The sequence below is a fragment of the Drosophila navojoa genome, chromosome 5, assembly GCF_054131105.1.
Source record: "Drosophila navojoa isolate 15081-1374.11 chromosome 5, UAZ_NAV_1.0, whole genome shotgun sequence".
Lineage (NCBI taxonomy): Eukaryota > Metazoa > Arthropoda > Insecta > Diptera > Drosophilidae > Drosophila > Drosophila navojoa.
In genome coordinates, this window is record NC_142893.1 from 23,941,531 (window position 1) to 23,965,467 (window position 23,937).

Genomic DNA, 23,937 nt, shown 5'->3' on the forward strand with positions numbered 1-23,937 from the left:
ACAACATTAGCTAATGTGCGTTTAATCGTATGTCGGTGTCGCTGTAGTGTGTATTTCGAAATTTTGAAATTTAAATTAAATTTATTATGGAAATGTGTGTTGTGACATCATAAGTAAAGTAAACGCGAGAAAAGCCAAAGCCGTGGAGACCAAAGTAGCTGCCACAAAAAAAAAACAACAAAAAAAACAAAAAAAAAATAAACCCAAAAAAGAAAATCGAATAAAAAAGAACGGCACAAGAGCTACACACCCGCCGGTGACGCTGCTTCAGCTGCTGCTGCCGGCTGTTCTGTAGTGCGCATGTGTGTATTTAGTGCGACCACAGCGACTACAAGAGCAACAACAACAGCAACTACACGAAGCTGCATTTAAAGTAAAAGTGAAAAGCTCATGCAGTAACGGTACAAATCTAATTTGTTATTGCTAGCACAAAAAGTTCTATGCAGCTTGTAGACTCTGCAGCAGCGGCAACAAAAAGTGCAGTAAAAGCAAAAAAAAAAAAAAGGGCAAGTGTTTTGCGAGTGTTGCCGACTTCAAGTTATAAAGCACAAGTGTTGTCGACTTTCAGTTACAAATACTTACATATTAGCATATGTAAGGAAAGTTGTGGCTCACAACCTGCCAGTGTCTCCCTGCTTGCATTTAAAGAGGCACAAAAATGTGTTACACATGTGGATGCTTGTCCTCTGTGGTTTTTGTTGTCTGTTTGCTGTTGGCAGCTGCAGTAGCCAATATTCATCAGCTGCAGACGCATTACAGTCACAACCATCAGCATAACAGGAACGCTAAGAACAACAACAACAACAATAAATATGATCAGCAAGGGGAGCTGCAGCAGCTGCGGAGCAACGAAAAAAGCGTCTCTGAGGATACAATAGTAAGTAATAGTTAAAATTAAATGCCTTTTGTTTAATTGGAATTCATTTGGAATTAAAAAAGTAAAAAAAAAAAGTCAATACAATTTGTTGTTGTATTCCTTTAAGTGCATCCAAAACTATGTTAATGACTTTTACAGTGATCTATACGCATTTATGTGCATTTACAGCGATCTGTCTGTGAACCGTCTATCAGTAAGGCCAGCATAAAGTTATAGCGAAATGTCATTCATGATTATTCTTATCGGCTTTAAAGTATTAAGCACTTACAAAGTCATTGACTTCCAGTAAGCAGCTTAATAAACTGTTTCAGTTATTTTCCTTGCATGTCATGTTCTTTGTGCCCATGATGCCCATATGTTATTGATGATTATGTTATTGATGATTATGTTATTGATGATTATGTTTAATGATTCATTCATGGTTACCTGCGTTACCTGCTTGTTGCCAATCTAATACTTCGAATTCATTAGGAAACTACCAAACACAACCGCAACAAAACAATGACAAAAGACAACAAATAGTTGCAGTACCAACAACACTAATAACAACAACAATTGAAAGGTCTGCGAAAGACATTTTCTTCGCTGTAGTTTTGCCAATTAGAATTTGGAAAAGTTGCCTTGCTAGCAAATTGCAACAGTTTGCGCGACAGTGTCAACAACTTTATAAACAACTCAGCAGCAGCAGCGGCAGCAGCACCAACAACAACAACTCAACGCATTCTATATGCGTGTGGGTGTGCGTACTAGATAACAGAACTTTATTTTTCTTCACTTTCTATGTACATTTCCGAGCATTTCCGTTTTGGGCATGCGGCCGCAATCGCCTTTGCCCCCAGTTTTTCATTCTCTCAGCTCCAGTGCAGCAACAGTAGCTGCAGTAGTAGCAGCAGCAGCAGCAGCAGCTGCTCCTTCACCTCCTCCCATTTCTTCTTCTTCGTCATCAGTAACTTCAGCTGCTCCCCTATCATTTTGTCTTGGTCTTCGACTTCGACTTCGACTTCCACTCGCGTCGTGTCATAAGCGCGATATGCGTGGAGTGTATGTGAATAGAGTTACTGGGAGGGTTTGCTTAAGTGTGAGTGTGAGTAAGTGTTTGTTTGTGTGTGTGTGTGTGTGTGTATGCTATGTGTTCAACAACCGACCGATGCCTTGCTGCCGAAGCAGCAACAGCCCAGACGGCGTTGTCGCCACGGCTATAGCTGCCACTGCCACGTCCGTGCGTCCGTCTGTCCGTCATGTGGCACATACATATGTAGATATATATCTGCTATATAAATGCATACACACAAGCACACACATGCATATCAGTACCCGAGGGCGGTTCAATTAATAATCATAGCTCTGCACCACTGTGTTACGCAAATTCATTGACATCGATTAATCAAATTTTAAATATAATTTTGTTTTTTAATAAAACGACATTAAAAGTCTAACTTTTTATCATGCATGATTTACATAAACTTATTTTATCGCCTTGAATTTATTTTTATTAAATTAATAATACAAACTGTAAATGCAACTTTTTGATTGATATGAAAATAAGGGATACAAAGTATGGCATTTAATAAAAGTATAATTAATAGATCTTAAAACTTAACTAAAATATTGCTTACATAACTTAGTTAGAAATAGGTTTTTATCCTAAAATATTGTTTTACAACTACTTGATTAACTAATTTCATCTATCAACTCTATCAAAAGAAATTTTTTGTTTCTAAGATTAATTTGGATATTAAAAATAGTTTATTATGCATATTAACAATAAATGATTATTTAATTTATGCATTATTCTGTAATTTTTTTATTGTATATTTATTTGTTATGTTATTTAGTTATAATTAAAAATCATCATGGGTCATTTGAATTACCGGAAAGTATCTTGTTCCTGGAAATCTTTTAACTTAATTTCCAGAGCTTCTAATGGCAAATAAAAGTCCTCTCAGCTCTCGCCCTCAATTATTTAAAGTAACCGCCCTCTTTTATACACGCACACTCACACGCACACACCCACACACATGCAAACACACTCATATGTTCATTGGCGTGTACAGCTCGATATATGTACATATGTATGCATGTTTGTACGATGTGTGCCAGTGCCTCGGGTCTCGATATCCTTACTAAATAAACAATATGCGGGCTCGATTGGAGGGCTGCCCTCGGTGTTGCAAGTAGTTTTTATTTCAGCTGACGTTGAATGGTTCGCTCAATTATAATTTTCTCACTCTGTGCTTCGATTCGAGGGCCTTTAATAAATGTAAAAATTTTGTCTTTTTATGTGTCTCATATATACATACATATATACTTTTATGTTCTGCATGCCAATCCAATGGACATGTTGTATAGTCGCGTTGGTAGTGGGCGTACTTAGTGCCACTTGCCACGTCGCGTGTCTGGAGCCTTGCCTCTGACTCATCGGTTCGGCTTCGGTCGCGTCAGGTCGGGGCGAAGGGGGTTCAATGTCCTTAAGACTTTGCCCTGTCGCCTGAGTTCCTTTTGCCTCGCATACATTGCGCATATTTTGATGAAAAAATAAAAAAAAGACGCCGTCGCTTAATGAGCGCCTGGTCAAAGGAGCGCCAGGCGGGCAGGCGTCAGGGGTGCGACCACTATGTTTAGTATGAATAACGAGTCGAATGTGAATATGAACATGAATGTGAATGGGTATATATCCTAGCTGGGCAGACAAAATGCATTAAACGCTGGACTACAGCCAAAACAAAAAGCCTGCATTGTGCGCTCTGCAGCAGCTAACATATCGAGCACAAAATATATGTATATGTCTATTTATATTAATAAATATATATACATATTTACATGTAGTTATATATACTTCTCAATATGTATGTACGTAAGAAATTATGTATGCAGGGCAACGCAGCGTGTGTGAAGTTCGTTTTGGGATTTTGGGGTCAGACACTGGAACAAAACAACTGTTTCAACTTATTCAGATGTGAGCGATAAGGATTTCATATAATATGTTAAAATTTACTTTAGAGTTTGATAAATAAATCAAATACAATGAACTGTTCTTAAAATTTGTTAAATATTATTCAACAATTTTTTTTAAATGATAAGTTTCATGCCAAAAATAATGTAAATACAATGTTTCCTACTGAATCTAAAAGTCCAAATTAATTTGCTATGGTTCAAACATTAATATTAAAACGAAATAAAGTCTTCAACCTAATACAGAACTTATTTGTGTATATCATATTTGTTTATATAAAAACTGCCTATATTATGTGAGTACTATATATACAATATAACTAAATAATTGTATTATATTATAAATTAATAGTTATTTCCATTCAATAATGCATATAGTATGATAGATAGAAGAAATCGCAATCTATTATGATGCATTTTCTCTGAGTGTATTTCATTACTGGGCAACACATCTGCAGAGAGTCGGGCAGCCTTATCTTTATGTTGGTTCACTTGGAATATGCATAGCCCCAGATCTGAATACACACGCATACAAATGTAAATATATATAAACGTATGAGAATATATGTATGTATATATACATATATACATTTCTATGTGTGTTGCTTTTATTTTCAGTTGTTATAGTTATTGTCGCTTGTTGTTGTTGTTGCCGTCTGTTGCATTTGTTGTTGTTGCAGCTGTTTCTGTTGCTGTTGCTGTTGCTGACCTCCGGCGCACGCATTTCATGTTCTCCTGTTTGTGTGCACACGCAGTGTGTTGGGAATTCGTATTTGTCTACCCGCTATTTTCCCAGCACATTCATAATGGTTAATAATGCATAAAGCTCTGCCTGCAATTGCAATTTGTATCGTTATAAACTGTTTTTGGCTTTGGGTCTATAGAATCGTCGGCAGTTAATAAATTGAACAATTCTCAGTAGATCAGTTCAGAGGCTCATAAATTAATTGGATAAGTAAATTATTGATGGATAATTGCTTTAACTGACTTCAACCCGAATTCCGAAAATCGGTATGAAAGCAAATGCTCATGAATTCACAATTCTGATTTGGCTTAATTTTTCGATTACGTTAGCTCAGGGCAAACAAGTTTCTCCCCCTGTCTCCTTGTATATAAGAAAGTCGCCATAGATCTCTTATTTATTTTTTTCATCTTAGCAGAAATTTCACCAGAGTTAGTCATTATTTTGGGAAGACTTGTGAATGAGATTCTGTGGGCTTTCCCCACTGATTTATTGAATGTTTGATCGTTTATCGTTCAGAGAATCTCCCAGAAATTGTGATTTGAACTCGACTAACACAAGTAACAAGTGTCGACGGCCCACACAGCAGCGTTTGATAAATCGTTCGCAATTGAACAATACTAATTGAACGGAAATATTTTTATTATAATTTGAATTGCATTAAATTACCAACTTGATTTATAAGTGTTAAGCGGGAATATATGAGTATATATATGTATGTACATATATGTGAATGACAGACAGACTGTGAATCAGCCTGACTTGTGTATATCTCAGCTCGACTTAACTCGACGCGACTTTCAATCGTCGTCACTAACTTAATTGCCTCACATTTAATATGTTCCAAGCTTAATTGATATCCCTCGTCCTCCCTCTCTTTTCCGCTCTCTCGCGTTCTCTCGCTTCCCCCTCTTGCTTTTCTTTTGTTTATCGTTTTATGAGGCTGACCATAAAATAATTATATGATCTCTCGGTTCTTCAGCAATTGTTCGCTTCGTGCATTCAACTGCGGTTCAAAAAAGAGAGAACATTGTCATAAGCCTATTAAGCGAGGCTTAAATAATTATTTTGATTGTTTTCTGTTTTTTCGTTGTTTTTTTTTTTTTTTTTTTTTTTTTTTTTTTTTTTTTTTTTTGTTTTTGTTTGTACTTCAATTTGTTTTTATTTCTTGTATCTGTTTAAATGAAATGCTGGAAATGCTTTAAGTATGCCATAAAAAGCGCAAACAGTGGCCGAGAATCGAGCTCAGAGAGCTCCATCTACCAGGAAGCCATTAGCGATCAACTAATTAAAGATGCCATGCATCAGCTATGCCCAATATACATATATGTATGTATATGAATATATTCGTATTCAAATCCATATATGTCTTCTTTGGCAGATGAATTCTCATTTTGATGTGCACAACAATCATTTGGTATAATTAGTCGGCGCCTGCAAGGGGTTGAATCAGATTTAGTCATCGGCTTATATATATGATAAATAAAATTGAATGAGTGTGTTTATATATGCATTTCTTTGTGAATTTTAATTTGTAATTAATTTGGTATTAAAAACATATACGAAAGCCAACCTAAGCATAATCAAATGTACATAAATTTCTATCAAATTCTTTTATCTATTCATAATGTTACGATTAATAAAATTATTTATTTAAATTATTTAATAATTTATATAAATTAAGCGAACGACTTATAGAGCTAATAACTAACTTCTTTACTGTTTGTGAAATAGTTATGTAAGTTACTGAAATGTTAAATATTGTTTTATAATTATGTAAAATCGTTGAACTATTTATTTACATTTATATTTCTCAATACCATCGTAACATTCATATTGGACTTGCTGAACTCATGCCATAACCAATATCTAAAATATAAATCTGATTATAAACCAGTATATTAAAGTCAAGAATGAACTCGTATTAAGGAAGAATTCTCAAGGTAATATATTTGTTGATCATTACGAATCAGCAATAAAATAAGATATAAACACTCATGAATAAGTTGTTCTTTCAAGAGCTGCTCAGGCAATACTTCTGCGATGAAAGCCAATAAGTATAGATATTTTATTAGCTGTGTTTTATTAAGAATATACTGGAGGATTCCTATAGACATAGATCTTATGTGACACATAAAATATCTTATAAAATACAGATACCAAATCAAAATCTTTTCAATGAAAAAAAAAAAAAAAAAAAAAAAATAGTTTTTTTTTCATGTTTAGCAGAGTATGCAAAGACCTAATTAATTTAATCAAACTTACTTTATAGTATTCCCCTTTGAAGCTAAACCCGTTTCGTTCAGTTACTGCATTTGTTTGCTCGCAATTCGCAAACTAATTGCAGGGATTGAAGCGTATTTTTTTTATTTTGGTCATAAACTAGTTAAAACGGCAGACTATTTTTTAAGTGCACAGCATTAACAGGACTTGCGTGTGTGTGGCGCCCCCTGGCGGCCATGCGTGTCGTCTGCAAGCTGAGCTGCTTTATGAAATTTCGCTTTCAATACAATATGCGAGGCGTTTTTCTATATCCCACTTTTTTATTCCATTTCTTCCTTTTCTATTTAGTTTTTTAATTGTGTCACGTAGAAAACTACACGCGGCCATTGAAAGCTCCGCTGCCTTTTTGGCTTTGCCACACAACAACTTGTGTGTGGGTGTTTGTTGTTGTTGTTGCTCGCATTGAAATGCAAGGCAGCGTGAAAATGTTCAACACAGTAGCTCAGGAACAAATAATGCCCAATTTGCATTGGGAATGGCATTCAGCGAAATAAACCGAAGCGCAAAATGCATGCACTAAAAAAGCAAAAATATATTAAAAAAAAAAAGAAACGAAATTCAATGCTGAAAAAAAAGTAAGAACGTCGAGCGTAAGAGTGCTGCCAGTGACTGCATAATGCTCGTTCGGGGTTAAAGTGCTCAAAGGGAAAGAGGATTTGACTTGCTTTCAGAAATAAGTCTGTGCAATTAAAATGCGATATATCCGATTAACAGTTATTTACAACTGCATTCTCCTATTTTTTCTACATTTAATCAAATATTATTTGTGTATATATTCAAAACTTTATGCTTCAAGCTCAAAAATATTTCCCGATTTTCCGCTTCCTTTGTAAGGTTATCAGTAAAATCTTAGCACTAGAAATGACATTTGTTTGTGCTGAAAGTCTTATCTCTAGCTTCAATTTAATTCATTTGGAAAAATTCACAGTAAAACGATATACAAAACCAATATACCCAATTCATTTCGTAAATGACATCAAAATGGAAAATTATACGCCGTACAAAGGAAACAAACGAAATATAAGAAAAACGTGCTGTGCACAGTAAATAGGAAGTATATTTACTAAATATATAAGCATGCCAGATGCATACACTACATATGACTAAAGTACAAAATAAAAAATAATAAAAAAAAATTAACTTAATTAAAAGCTGATAAGCGCAATAAATAAAACGCACCAAAGTTGATAAGCGTGTAGAGAGAGAGAGAGAGAGAGAGCGGGTGAGAGATAGAGAGAGAGAGCGATGCCAGCGAACGAGCGGACTATCGATGCATTTTTCATTTGTTTTATGTGCCATTGATTGATTTTTAATAGCATTAGGGTAGCCAGCCGCACACACGCACACACGCACACAGACATAGAGAGAGGGAGAAGGGGAGAGAAAGGCAGACAGCTGCATTATCATCAGTGGCACACAACATCATCGCCAGGCAGTCCACGTGGCGTATGATTGATGTATCCACAGTTTTAACTTCAGTTTGCAGTTGCTGCTGCTGCTGCTGCATTTATGCATTTTGCGTATCCGCTTCGCATCATTATGACTGCGTACTTAAATATGAGAAATTTGTTGTGCATACAAATTTTGACAGTCAGCTACGTGTGTGTGTATGAGTGTGTGTGTGTGTGTGTGCATGCACATTAGCCTGCTCAAACCCATTCTCTGGCTATAAGCTCGTTGCAATCTCAACTCCATCCACACTCGCATTCATTGTCCATCGGTCATGTGCACAATTTTGGTTAGCAATGACAATGATTCATGCAGACAAGGCTTACACACACATACGCACACACACACACAGACACATTGGGTATGCACCTAGCCGCTTGGCAAATTGTGGGCGGCAAAGCACTTTGGCACACCCCGTCCGCCCAGGCAAGGTATGCGGTTACATCGATCTGAGCGGTGCATGTGTGTGCGCTTCCTACAATAACTCACAAATTGTCGATCTAAATGCTGTTGGGCTCAAAAGGCACAAAGCGCAACGATTAAAGAGCTGAAATCAATACGAGTTGTAAGGACGGAGAGATTGACTTTAAGCTAAGCTTAATCCCATTGCTAGCAGTTTACAGTTAGCAGAGCCGTAAGGTAGTACATGAACGATAATGAGAATCGCAAAGAGGGCTTCTCTGATAACAATTAAGCTAAGTTGCAATGGCACAGCACTCGCGGCACTTGAGATTGTGCGGCAGAGCGGGTATATTATTCTACTTTCAAATAAGTTAAGAGTGCTTTGGTCAAGTGACAAGGTCACCATATTAACCACACATTAACCAGATTCTATATCTGTATATTTAAATACATATCTCAGAGATACGAAATAATAAAAGTCAATTCAATTTATTTCTAACTATATTATGTTCGGGATTTTAAGTCGATGTCAATAGATTCTGAGAACGGTTATTGTTCGTTTCGTACTTTTGTATTTTCCAAATGGAGAATAGACTCTTTTTGCAAAACTTCAGTAATTTGCAACTTGGCTATAACTTATTGCTATTTTTGTTATTTTTTCAGCTACTATTTTAGTACACAGGCCATTATTATCACACTTCTATTTTCAATGCTAATTCACATAGAAAAGCTAAGAGCTCGGCTAGCATCATATCCATTCAACTCTAAAGTCAGAATGACAGCAGTCAAGCAGAAGGCCCCAGCTGCCAGTCTATAAAAAAAAGTAAATAAATAAATTATCAGTATTCACATATGAAAACAAATTATATATACATACAGATATTTACAAAAATTTTCAATCAAAATTCAAAATTCGAACTGTTTTCAATCGACAGCGAAAAAGAAATGTAATAAATTCCAGTTATTCTGCTATAATTCATAATACAATATAAAAGGCTTTAAAAAGCAAGCAGAGCAGAGCAACCACATGTATACACATACACGTACACACACACACACTCTCTCTCTAAGTTCTAAGCTCCTTAGCTAAACGAATATCTTTTAGCCACAAATATAAAAAAAATGCATTATCGAAATTGCAAAATCGTTATTGTTATTGTGGGCTAAAAGTTTTCAGCTTTATCTGCTGAAAAGGCGACCAAAACGACAGATGCAGTTACACAGAGAGTGAGAGGGAGAGAGATAGAGTGAGAGAGAATCAGGAGGGGCTGACTGTGTTAGAAATAGAGAGAGAGAGAGAGAGCTTGCTTGATTCGACCCTCCATTAGCAGCGGAAAAAAGAAGATGCATAAAAGAGAACTATGCAGATTTTAGTTTGGCACTTTTTACACTCCCATCTAATGGTATCTTGGGTGTGCGTGTGTGTGTGTGGTATAAGTGTGCAATAAATCTAAGTAAAATATAAATAAATATACACATACATATATATGTATGTATATGCATCGTTTGTAAATAGATATAGCAATAAAGCACAACAAATTTGGTTGTAGACTCCATAGTTCCCTATATAATGTGTGTAAGCGTGCTGCGCGCGCTGTTATGTTTCTTGCTGTTGTTGTTGTTTATGTTGTTGTTCTTTGTGCTGTATAAAGAATTTATAAACAAAAGCAATTGAATTTGACCCAGTTAAATAGCCCCAGCCTCCGTCTCAGCTGCTTCTGTGCAAACGCACAAGCGCTTTTGGTCTTGTTTTGTTTTCCTCGACTTTGTTTTGTTTTGTGTTTATATTTTTTTTTTTCTGTATTAATTATCACATTTCGTTTGTCTCTGATTGTGGCATAAACAACAATTCTTGTACGATTTATTTTTGGAACGGCACGCGAGCTAACGGGAATCACGCTTGCCGCGGAGGTCTTCTCGCAATAAAACACGCCCATATGACATTTGCCAAAACGACGACCCCTACAAAATATATCGAACTTGATTTTAATGAGGCACAGGCAACAGTCCCAGCAGCAGCAGGCGGCAGAGCAACAGCAGTTAGTTCAGCTGCCTTCAATCGTTGGCCTTTTCCAATGAAATGCCGCTGAATTCTTGCTGCAACAACAACATTAACGACAACGCCTTTTTGGGTCCAGTTGTGCATCCAGCAAGTTTCCTTTTAAGTGTCGCTCGGCTTTGCCATCAATTATGCGGCATGTTGGCCAGCAGCCTCATCCTCTGACTGGCACTCGCAATCTCTGCCCCAACCTTCGCTTTGTGTGTTGCATGTGGCAGCTGTCTGCCAAAGAAGGTGCGCGCCAGCCAAAACAGCAACGCGCCGACACGTAGGTGTGTGTAGTCGGCTCTCTCGGTTTTGCCAAAGCGTTGACTGGCAGTCAGGCTGGCAAGACATCAGCTTCATGCAATACCCTGTGCACAGATCAAAGGCATGGGGTATGTGACTTGTTATGCAGCTGTGAAATACCCTATACTAAATTTAATAAATTGGGTATATTAGATCTATGTATGCTACACTTTCATATTCACTGAGAGCAGCCTAATATGGAATACCCTGTATAAAATGTTAGTGTATATAATCTTGTATTTATTTAAAGTCAAGTCAGTCTTGGTCATTGTCTACGGTGACCTGTGAAGACGTTCAGTGAGCGCATCAAGACAATGCGACTGGGTTTGTTTCCTTTGAGTCATCTTAGTTCACATTCTTCGAAGTGGCAAAGCGGAAATGTCTTAAAACACCCTACACAAAATAAAATGGATTATAAGAAAACATAAGAAAGAGAATACAAATAATTGTCGGTAAAGGAAGTCCGTAAAAACTGAGTGAAGTAAGTAGATGTATTATCTCAAAATTGGAGGTGGAAAATTAGATGACAATTCTTGAAGTAAATTTCTAGAATCTCAAGCAGAATTAAATAAATAACTTTTAAGCTTACACAGCTCAGAGAATTCATAATCGTATTTTTCTCCGTGTTATTATTATTATTCATCAAACCAGATGGAAAGCTCGCCGTCGCCAGGGTACCGCAAAGTGCACTCCGATCACTTTTACAATTTGCGGCTTACCTGTTTTTGCTTTCCATCATCTGCGCCAGCGCACCGCCTCTGAATCACTTTTTGCGTCGATAGCGATTTCTGGTTGCGACATAAAGTTCACAAATATTTGACCACTCATTAAACTCCGCATCTTGGGGATTTTTGCCACGAAAAGTCAAATACACTGAAAATGCCCACTGTGATACACTCACTCATCAATTTACATTAGTAAGCGATGCAGCATCATCTCGTCTAGTTAATTTAGTCAAAACAGTAGTCACACCTGCGGCTCTGTGGCTCTTGCTCACAAACGGGTTTATTGCCCCGCATTTAGCTATCTGCGCTTTGAGATCTGCTCAGTCGGCTGGCGCCTAAGCGTAATCCCGCTCTATTACTCCGCTCGAGCAGGCACACATCAGGTTTCTTGTTTGGCTTTATGTAACCATCGCAGCTACGTTCAGGCAAATTGTCTTTGAGATTCCGCAAAAGCGTGGGCAGAGCATATAAACAGATGGGTGAGGGAGGAAATAAAAGTGAAAAGGAAAAGTGAGAAAGAAATTAAGTATTTGTATAAGGAAATATTTTCATTATTTTTATAATTAATATAACAGCTTGATTTCTAAATGAAATAAGAATTGTATGAATATCTGATACATAGAAATAGAAATATATAAGTAGCTAAGGCCGTAGCGAGTAGAGGTGTCGTATTACCGATATGAAGAGTATTGTTGATATAAACATTATAATCATAGATAACAAAAGAAACTGCTGAGCAATAATGAAAAGGTTGTAAAACAAGTTAATATTGAAGCTAAAAGGAATATCATATCAATATCAATAATTAAGTCATTCATTTGGCTTGAGTATATCAAATGCATATTTGATACAACTTTGAAGATGTAAATGACAATATTCTATGAAAATTAATGATCATGTAGGTGAAGTATAAAAATTTGGACTTTTGAATAACTAATACGTATTTAATAATATTATAAAATACAGAGAGATAAGGTAGAGAAAGATAAAGTTATCAATAAACAAGTAAGAAGGCTCTAGTCGAGGCTGCTCGAGGAGATACCCTGAACCCTCCAATCTGATATTCTAATCATTCTGTACTTCTTTTATGTACATACACATGCATCCGCACGCACGTGTAAAAACGCGCTCTGCTAATTGCGCAGTAAGCAGCGACTGCGCTTGGGCTGCGCTGTTGAATAACTTCTTTTATAGACATACAATTTTAATGAACGTAATCATAATGTTTAAATGTATGTACATTCCAAAGCACAAGTCTCTAGTATTTGAAATTTGGGGCGAAGGGGGCATGGTATCTAAAATCTGTAAATATATATATAGTAAATCTGAGGCTGAAAAAACAAAATCAATTTTTCGATTATTCTCGATAAAAAGTTATCGGGTATCGAAATAATAAAGCAAACTCGCACTGCGTATGGTATACACGAGTATGCATGCTAAATTTCAGCTCTCTAGCTTTTGTATCTTCTGAGATCGACGCACTCATACGGACGGACGGATGGACGGACGGACGGACAGACAGACAGACGGACGGACGGACAGACGGACAGGGCTATATCGACTCAACTTGTCGTCCTGATCAAGAATATATATGCTTAATGGGGTCTGCGATGAATTCTTCTGCCCGTTACATACTTTTACACAAAACCATTATACCCTGATTTCCCATTTTTAATGGGTTCAGGGTATAAAAAGATTTTACAAAATATATATATGTATATGCATATAAATAAGAAATAAAGACCTATTCAAGAAAAGCTTTTAAGATAATTAATATTAAATATTGACTTGATAATTAAAATAAAGAGATTTGGAAAACGTCATCAGATATTGAAATAGATATAAATTATATTTAACTTTTTCTATGAAAAGTGTGAAAAGATAAAAAATATATTACTCTGTCTTGGGAACGCTTTTAAGATAAAGATAATTAGTATTACAAGGCTTAGAAAATTATTGTTTGAATCAAAATTATAAATAAGATATTTATTATATTAGCTTTGTCTATGAAACGTATTTAAGATAGATACAAGAAGACTTGCCATTTCTGCTTCTGGGCTGATCTTATCGTATGCAAATAGGCAAAGAACATCATTAACAACAATCAACTCTACTTGAAAACATGTTTATCCTTTTAAGACTTGACATTCCATTTTCAAGGCCAAACTTGAACTCTCATGTCTTACACTTAGGAACTGCTGCACTTTGTGTTGTATCACTGTAATTTCCTAGTACGTGTGTGTGTGTGTGTGTGTGTGTGTGAGTGCAGGCCGAATACAGCTTGGCCCCTTTTGGTGAGCATTAGCATTTCAAAGCATAAACTAGCTGGAATATATGGGCAAATTCAATTGAATTATTAAATAAATTGTGTCGCATATGCGAGTTGAGGCAACTCGTGGTCTCAAGTCCCCAGTTGAGTCCCCCGAGACATGCACAGCGCCAGTTATCCAGGTCTCAGGTCTCTTGGTCTCTTGGTCTCTTGGTCTCTCAGTCTCCTGGTCTCAATGCTCAGCTCTCGTTGGCTATAAACACAACGCACAAATATATCAATGACCATATCGGGTAACTGCGGCTTAATGCGCCTGTTGCCAGCCAGTGGTTTTAATGTCATAAGTTAAAACGAAACCTTTTACCCCAAGCATCGATGCTGGATGCTGAATGCCGATGCTCGATGCTCGATGCTCGATGCCCGAGTCTCGGTGCTAGATTGTCGACGGCCGATGCTAGATGTCTGAGATGTGTATGTCGTTCGATGCTTGTCCAGCGTCGACTCCGATTTCTTGTCAGTTGTTGAATTTGCATATAATTGGACTGGAATCCGGGTCGGTCCGGGCTGGGTCGAGCCGCTGGCAGCTCAACTTGATTTGCACTGCAGCCATATGGTGCATTTCACAGGCGCCATCGCCAGCAGGAGGGGCCGGCAGGAGGCGGAGGTTGGAGGTTGATATTGAGGTCTGCTCTGTGTCTGTAATTTCAGTGTGTGTATTTATTTGACCATCGTGCAAGTCGTTGAACGCAAACTTTGTGTCTCGGTTTTTGTTCCACAGGCAACTCGATGCGACGCGATTGTGCATAAATAATGATTTATTTGTTTATTGCAAAATGCGCGCACAAATACGCAGTTAATCAATTTATTTATTTTGTTTTGTTCCGTTGTCTTTAATATGAACTCTATGGAGAAGCCAGGGAGAAGCCTTGGATTGCTGCTGACTTTTTAATGTACGCCATTTTCCATTTTCCATTTGCCATTTGCCATTTCGCATTTTCCCATTTTCTCCAATTCGCCGCATTTTCTATTTACACAAGTTGCTGCTCGGTTCCACCGGGCCAGTTGTGGGCCAGGATGACTTGTTGCTTAGACTCCCGGGGCTGTTGGAGCCCACAACACCGGCCCCGCCTCCTCGGCTGCCGTCTCTGCTCAGCCCATGGCCATGGCGAGTGGGCGTATCTCATCACTTTCCCATAAACATTCGAACTGTTTTGAAAGACTGGTGGTTCGAGCTGGGGCGATATTGCAATTTACGTTCTGTGGTCTAATTAAAGTGCAAGTACAACTAAACTTGTGGCAGGTTGAGCCACGGTTTCAGGGCTAGAGACGAGGCAAGGCGCCCCCCGGTTCAAGTGCCAGCGCCAGCTCCATGCACATTGCGTGCTCGCTGTTTTGCGGTCAATTCATTTACTGGGCTCCCATTGCAGCTAAGAGATTACAGCGTGTCCGCGTTATCGGCATGGCCTCGAGCACGCAAAAGAAGCCAGTCACGACCCGAACAACTGAGCGAAAGCAGAAGCAAATCGAACTGAAAGTTACGAGTTGTAGGGCCTTGAGAAATGGACGAATCATATATATTAGAGGAATAAGACCTCAAAAGATTAATAGTAAATAAACTATTATACTAATTAATTAATTAACTTAAAATAAAATATATAAAAGTTTATACAGGGCTTTGACTTTTATAAATTAAACTAATTATATTAATTTCTAAACTTCACATGCATAATAATGTAATACTAATAACATTAAAAAATATATATGTATATTAATATAAATAATACGAATAATAATAATAAAAACAATAATAATAAGGTATAAACAAATGTTATTTATAACTGTAAATAAATACTTCAATACATCTATCTCTTAAGAATTTGTAACTTTAATATTTCCAGATTCTCAAAATAAAAGAATAACTTTATTTATAAATATTTTGAACATGTTGCTTAAATGCTTTCTTTATAAGCCCATATCCGCCAAGTAAATATTTCGTGCTTAGACACGCACGCTTTCCACTCAAATGGGTGCTACAGCTGCCACATAGTGTTGCAATATAGTAAATATATCGTGCGAAGGCTTCTCATTCTTTGCATTTGCTTTTGTCTTTTGCAGTCGCCGGTTCATTCTTCTCGTATCTCACATTAATCAATGTTGATTTCAATTAATTTAACCATCTCTTCACTTGCCAGTCATTGCGGCCGGCGTCCGTCCTTTCTGCTTTTTTTTATTAAACCAATAATACCAACAACAAAAGGAGTAGAGGAACGAACGCCTTCACTGTGGGCCGACACACACGCTCCTCACTCGCTCGCTCAGCTCGCGTGTCTATGCTCTCTCTCTCTCTCTCTCTCTCTCTTTTTTTTATTAAAATTTTGCAGTCTATAAATTTCAAAGAGGTGTTGGGCCTGGGGTAGGCGGCCCACAGCTATGGGGAAAGAGGCACGCACAAGAAGAGGCGGGTATGCAGCACGAGGGCGTATCTGGAACGCATGTGTTTCCCAGTTGTACATACACACACATTTGCCGTACATGATATGATACTTAAGTTTGAGATGGCAAACGGAAATGCGTGGAGTGCGCTCGACTTCCATTCAGTCATAAATGAGTATATGCAGAGGAATGCGATTTGAGATTGGGGCAAAGCATTTACCCATCACACTTCGGCTTTGACGTAGCCAAGTGCGTGAAAAGCAATTGAGAAGTGTTTTATTTTGATGGAAATTTATTGCGGCCAAATCTAAATCATAGAGCTCTGTTGTTCGATAACTATCATTGTATGGATTTTAATTTTCATTTCAAATTAGCTCAAGAGCTGTCCGCATTAATTTTCTCAATCCCGTATAGCATACATGAGAGGTTTATTCAATGTCATCAAAATTGTTATTTATTTCTGCTCTTAGCCAGTGCGCGTGCCCTTGCCAAATACTCAATATCATGGCTTAAAGCTTTGTAGAAATTTGCATGCAATTTTATTGATAGTTCTCAAGGACAACTGCAAGCACACATGCATGCAGCTCTCACACACACACACAAACACACACTTGGCAGATGGCGACCATTATCATTTGTCATGCTTGAGAAGCACATAGAAAGGCAGCAGCAGCTAGGAGTCGCTATAACAGTCGCAGCAGCAGAAGCAGAAGCAGAAGCAGAAGCAGAAGCAGCAGCAGCTTGCTAGTGAGTGCATATTCCAGTTCCTCAATTGAGTTTTGAAACATCTCATTCAATGCAGCAGTGAACATTTTTTATGTGGCATGCAACACACACACACACACACACAAAGAGAGAGAGAGAGAGGGAGAGAAGCAATGCGACCATTATTTGATTGAGTTATGTTTTGTTGTCCCTGCGGCGCAGCTAACACGTAAAATTCTATTCAATACCTCCACTCTAGCTCAGGAACAGGAGGCAGCACCGCCCCCTTTCCCCCGATATGCCCCTCGCTTGAAGCAGCCATAAATTTTGTGGGTAAAAACCTGTTGTTGTGTGTGGCAAGCAAGCCATATCATGGCCATATCCTGTCAATTTGGCCCCGCTCTTGCCTTGCCACCACGTTGCATGCAACTCCTTGCGGCTGCTGCTGCTGCTGCTGCTGCTGCATTTTCGTTTTTTGCGCATTTCTCACAATTTGTTGCGCCCGGTCGCTCGCATGGCGTTTGACTTGACTCGACTTGGCAGGCGAACAGGCTAACGCTGGCTAACACACACTCCTGCCGGCGTTTCCTCCTGCCTTGCCTTGCCTTGCCAGCACAGGCAAGGACAATGTGTCGCCTCTCGGATTTGCCTGGATCGCGCTGTTGCCTCTGCATCTGGTTAGAGTTAGATAGATGCGCTCGTTTGTTGCAGTTGCTTGTCATTTTTATAGGTTTGTTTGCGGCTCAGTCGAGTGGGCGGCTCTTGGTCGATGTGCAGGGTGTTATGAGTGTGTGTGTGAGTGTGTGCATCCCTTATTGGTTATTGGTCTGCCTTTATTAGTTGCTGCCTGTCGTCGCCGATGCCAAGAATTATGGCTGTCAATAGCCATTGGGCCAATGCAGGCTCTGCTGCCAGATAAACCAATTTGATTTGTTTGTGTGGCCAACTGCTATACCAGCCCCACACCGCTCTCCCTCTTGCCATACTGCCTGCGCGCTGGTTGATTAAAACATATGAGACACTGGCTGCTACTGCCGCTCCCCCTCGCGCTTCCGCGCCATCGCCTTCAATACCCCTCTCATGGCTATTTGCCCAAGTAATTGAGTTAAGTGACACAAACACACGCACGCTGTGGGTCTCATTTAATTGTTGTGTTCTCTTATTGTCCATTCATAATTATAATCCAATAAAATAATAAACATATCGCATTGTTCAATTTACTTTCACACACACACACACACACACACGCACACACTCTCTCACTCTTCACGGCCAGAACTTCTGTCACGCCATCTTAACTAAATTAAGCCAAAACATTTATGGCGGTCTACGTTTACACTTTCACAATTGGTTTTTTGCCCCATCTCAGAGATGGAACGCGGGGTATATTGGTTTTTAGATTTGTGTACATTTCATTGCCTTTTCTAATGCTAATAAAGTGATTTAAATCATTTATGTGTGAATGTTTTGTATACTTCAATTCATATACATATGTATATACGGATGCTCTCCATTTTTTAAGTTTTTTGTATATGTATTTCATTGCACTTTTAATGTTAATCCTCAGCATTTCATTTATCGATAGATTTTTACTTAGAATTAATTAGTAATAATTCTGTATCGGATTTCCCTTATGTATTTTCATTTATTATTTCTTTCGTTTTCTGTTTTAGATTCTCACATTGTTTATTAAGGTTTTTCTGTCGATCTTAAACTCTTTTATTCTTTCTTCTTCTCATTGCTTTTCTTTTTAACACTGTTTGCCTTCATCTTTCCATCACTGTTTCTGATTGATTTTCCGTATGATCTTTTCGATTTGCCTTTTGTTTGCGCTTTATACAGGGCATCTGTTTGTCGTTCATTCTGCATGTGATCAACTTTTCCTATTCCCGTTTGGTTATTGGTTTCTCTGCTTGTTATTATTTCTGTATCATGATTTTGTTTACACGCCAAATGCGCACGTACCTCGCGTCGCACTTTTTACCATGATTATTATTATTCTATTTTTTTTACGTTTTTTACTCTTTGTTGCTCACCTGTTTTATTTATTTTTCTTTTTTCCCTTTTGTTTTTGTTGTTGTTGCTGTCGCTTTTCTATTAGCCTGAAACGTCGCTTGACCACGTACGACATGCACAGAAGCCAGCGGCTTGGCATGCCCCCTCCGGCACTATTGCCCGCCCGCTTCTCTTTTCGATTTTCAAACACGTAGAGCGCCAGCAAATTTCCCATTTCCCATTAAAAGCGCAAGAGGCCAATGCATAAATGATTGATCCACCCCATATACACCTGGACCCTGACCGTACCGCCGCCCGAAGGGGTTGACGTGCTTCCGTTGAGTGCAGTGCGAGTGCGAGAGTCTCATTCACTTAGTCACTCACTCTTCCACTCATTCAGCCAGTCACTCATGCAATCATTTACTCATTCATTCATTCATCGGCTATTGTAGTTTATTATCGGCGTCGCAGCGAGCGGTCATAAAAACAAAGCTGCTCATCAGCTCCCCGCCAAGTCCGCCCATCCGTTCGTCCGTCCGTATCGCTATCTCTATGTGTGACTGTCTTCATCAGCTTGACTGTATTTTTCAGCTGGGCTTGGGCTTGGGTTTGGGTTTGGGTCGCGTATCCGTGACACACCTTGTTTAAGTAATATTTATGGCAAATGGCTTCGATTAACCAAATTGACTAACAGTTCTGAGCCTTATTTGCTCTTGCCCCGGCAACTTGACTGCGGAAGAACTTACGCATGTGTGTTGTGTTTCTTGTTCATTCAGAAGAACTCTTTAAATATGACTAATGCAGGTAAATTTGATGCGATCGAGCGATCTGTGACCTTCCGGAGGTTAAAGCATAATCAGTTCACTTGAAACTGCCATTGAGAATAGAATTTTATACCAGAACGGAAGGAAAATAGTTAAGGTCGCCGATCTCCGAAAACTGAGCTCCTATAGCATTAATACACACAATAACTTTAATACGGCTTCATTTGTTTTTCTGCCCTTTTTAATGCTTCAATCTGCTGTCTACGTCAAAAGTTTGATGGTCAACGATTCAGCCTTATATTTTTTTCGCGCTTATAAAAAATTAATCAAGTGTCGCCGTTGCAGACATACAGTTTCCGCTCGTTAGTCGTCCGATTGTCCATTTGTTCGTTTCTCCACTTTGTCCAATTCCTTAGCTAATAAAACTTGTACATATTTTAATTGATATTGTTTTCATGTATGTTGCTATGCATCTTGTTGTTGTTGCTGTTGGCCATTGGCTTGAACTGTACGTAGTTGTAGGCTCCCCGGGCCCGATACGTTATATGAATTTCAATGTGCCTTTGTGTGGGCTTTCTTCGACTACCCTCGTCATACATACACAGACAGAGCGAGAAAGAGAGAAGAGAGAGAGAGAGAGAGAGGGAGAGACGGCGCTACGTAACCTAAAGTCAACATAACGTTAACGTAACCGACTGACGCTGACGCGTTGCAACAACGTGACAACTTTGGTGACGCTGACGCAGTTTGTGACCAGCTAGTTGCATGGACATTTTGTTGCTGTTGCTGTTGTTGTTGTTGTTCTACTATTTCTTTTTTTCTTTTCCAAACTCTCCCTCGCCTACAGCTGGTGTCAAGTCGTTTTTTCTTGCAGCTATTATTGCACTTGCACTGCTGCCGCCAGGGCTCCAAAGTTATATAAAAAATACCTTGAAGCCATGCAGCAGTGTGTGGCATGTGGCAAGTCATTCGAACCGAACAAGGAAACCAATTAGATTCAGAAAACTGCTCCTCCTTAAGAGTGTTTAGTATAAAATATAATCCGATTTGTTGGAGATTAATCATGAACAGCTTATTCATATCAATTCCCTCCCGCTGCGAATTTTGTGACTGCGCTCTCCATAAATATATCGTATGTAGGCATATCCATATATTTAGATATATTGCGTGTTTTGCTCGTCTTAGAATATCTATAAATATATACAACAGATTCAACAAAGTTTCCCAAATTGTTTTTGCTTTCTACAAGTGTAGGCAAGATTTTCATGGTGTTTCGAATTCTTTTATGATGAGTTCTTCGGGAAAACAGTTTCCATTTCCGAATACAATAATTATTTTTAGTTGAAACCATAAATTTCCAAAACATTTTCAACACGAGGATGCGAAAAAATATTTTCTATGTTTTGAATGTGGAACATTGGCATATGTTAGGGGCTATTTCAGGCTATTTCATTGCTTGAAGTGGAAGTAAAATGATTATAATATTATTAATATATTAAATAATATATGTTAATTGAAACATTTTTCCTGAAGAATTCCACATTATTAAATAAGAATAGGTTATAAACCCTATGCAAATGACTTTTTCAAATGTGTTTAGCATCTTTTCCATTAATCTTCTCTTTAATATTCAATTTATTGGCATTCTTTCTAATAAACTCTGATGTTCAGTTAATTGATAATTAAGCAATTAGCTAACAAGTTCTTCAACTTGTTGCAGTTCTTCATTGCCAATTGTAGACATGCTTCAGCTTAAAGTAGTTTAGCCAGTTCCCCCTCCGTTTGCGTTTGCCGTACGCGTCTTGGCCCTTGGTCCTTGACTGGCTGTGTTTGTTTGAGGCAACGGCTTGTGGGGTTATCTCAGATAGTTTTATATGCATCACACGATGTTTGGGGCAACGCACCATTCATCAATCGATTCCACAATAATTCAGCTAATCGCCTTATAGCGAGGGAATCTGAACGTGTTAACGATTCTCCGGCATGGACAATTTTTTGTGAATCGACTTTTAGTGCTGATTCTATGACAACAACAACAACAACAACAACAATATACAAAAGAATGTTGTTTTCTTCTTGTCTGTGTGTGTGTGTATGTGTGTTTGTGTCTGCTAGTTTGTTATATATTGTTTTTCACATGTTTTCAACAAATTGCGTGTGGGGAGGCGTGGCAGAGAGTGTGTGTGACAATTTTCTCATATATCCGAAATGAAAGAGAAAATTTAATTTGCAGGTCACGTAAGTTGCTGGTGTGCGAGTATATGTGTGTGGGGGCGTGCCACACACACACTAGACTGTATTTGTGTATGGATAAATAAATTTGCTTGGTTGGCTTTACTCTATGTGTATCTTGTCTCTTTGTGTGTGAGTGTGTGTAATACATGTAAAAATATGCAAATCCAGTCTACACATATGGCCGAAGCTCTGTTTTGTTGTCGCTGTCGCCCACTTTACAGTTATGACTGTTTATTTGGTTGCGGGCCATGGCCCAAAAAAAAAAAAAAATAAAAATAATAAAAAAAAAAAAACAGAAATAAAAAAAAAACGGAAAAGAGGAAGAGCTGACACAATATATGCCCATCGATTGTGACCATACTCGCCGAGGCCTGAAACTGAAATAGCAAAGCCTGAAGCTGATGCTGATACTGATAGCAGCCATCGTATACGCTTGCCTCCTCATACCCTGTGTTATGGTGGAGAGTGGGGTATGCTGTGAATAGAGCTTGATACATAGCAGAGTAGAAATGATGATTATGATAATTATAGACAGCATGGTGGGTTATATACATATGTATATATTGAGTCTGCTAAATTAACACAGACACTCTGTAATGTTAAATAACTGCTCCTTAAGTTATTCCATCGGGTAATAATGATTTATTATATTTAATATTTAATCTTAAATCGCAAAACATACCTAATACATGATATCTCTAGAAGCAAAAATTTATATCATTTCTTAATAATTTTCATAGAACGTGCAACGCCTACGAAAATCCAGGGCTATCATTTAGTTATTAAAAAAAAAACAGAAAAAAAAGAAAAACTCTATAATTATATTATATTTAAAATTTGACTTACTAAGCTCTAGGCTCAACTTTGCCATTAAAATTAGCTGGCAAATATCAAGGCAACTGCTAGCGAAGGCTCACAGTCGAGCCGACTCCTGCAGTCAGAAGCTTTCCATCTTCTACTTTTTATTGGGGTTTCGGTCTTTTTTGTGTGGCATACTTTTTGGCTTATTAATGTAACGTTAAACTTTGCTGTTGTTGTTTTTCATTTCTGTTTGTTTTGTTGTTTCGGGTTGTTGTTGTGGGCTGTGCTGCTGTGACTGTTGCTTTTATCATTAACTTTATGCAAAAAGTTTTTCATGCCAGCATCATTTGCCGACGCGCCTACATTAAGCCAACAAATAGTTTGGCTCTCAACCATTTTGGCCAGTTTTGGCACACTTCCCTAATGCATCTGTCTGAGAACTCGCTCCTCTGCCTCCTTTGGCTTTTGGCCGCCTTACTTATCACAACGCTTCCATCTTTGCAGTACAATTACCTCATGCAGTTTGATTATCTGCCCAAGTCGGATCTGGAAACGGGAGCCCTGCGCACCGAGGAGCAGCTGATAGATGCACTAAGTAAACTCCAGGTGGGTAGCTGCCAAACAGCATGCAGCAGCTGTGCTATTGCTCTTGCCACTGCTGCATGCCACATGTATTATGCACAATTTCACAGACTAACATTTTCGTCTCCGTGCCACAGCAATTTGGCAACATTCCAGTTACGGGCAAAATCGACGCGGCTACGGCCAGGCTAATACAATTGCCCCGCTGCGGCGTGGGCGACAATGAGCATGCGTATAATTTCTCACCCGATAATCTGGATCATGGCCCGCGTAAGCGTCGATATGTTCTGCAGGGCGCCAAGTGGGATAAGACGGATCTAACATGGAGGTAAGTGCCAAGTCGCTCAAATAATACTAATGGTGTGCTATTATCTAT

At 38.4% G+C, this 23,937-nt stretch overlaps 1 protein-coding gene across 1 annotated transcript in view; it reads left to right on the top strand.

Moving 5' to 3' along the window:
• The first annotated feature begins 465 nt into the window (after nucleotides 1-465).
• The window catches only part of Mmp2 (Matrix metalloproteinase 2), a 107,474-nt gene continuing 84,002 nt past the window's right edge, over nucleotides 466-23,937 (top strand). The window contains exons 1-3 of the mRNA XM_018103585.3: nucleotides 466-877; nucleotides 23,484-23,585; nucleotides 23,699-23,889. Of these exons, the coding sequence (XP_017959074.1) occupies nucleotides 659-877; nucleotides 23,484-23,585; nucleotides 23,699-23,889 (512 nt within the window). The 5' untranslated portion in view covers nucleotides 466-658. The remainder of the gene's footprint in view (nucleotides 878-23,483; nucleotides 23,586-23,698; nucleotides 23,890-23,937) is intronic.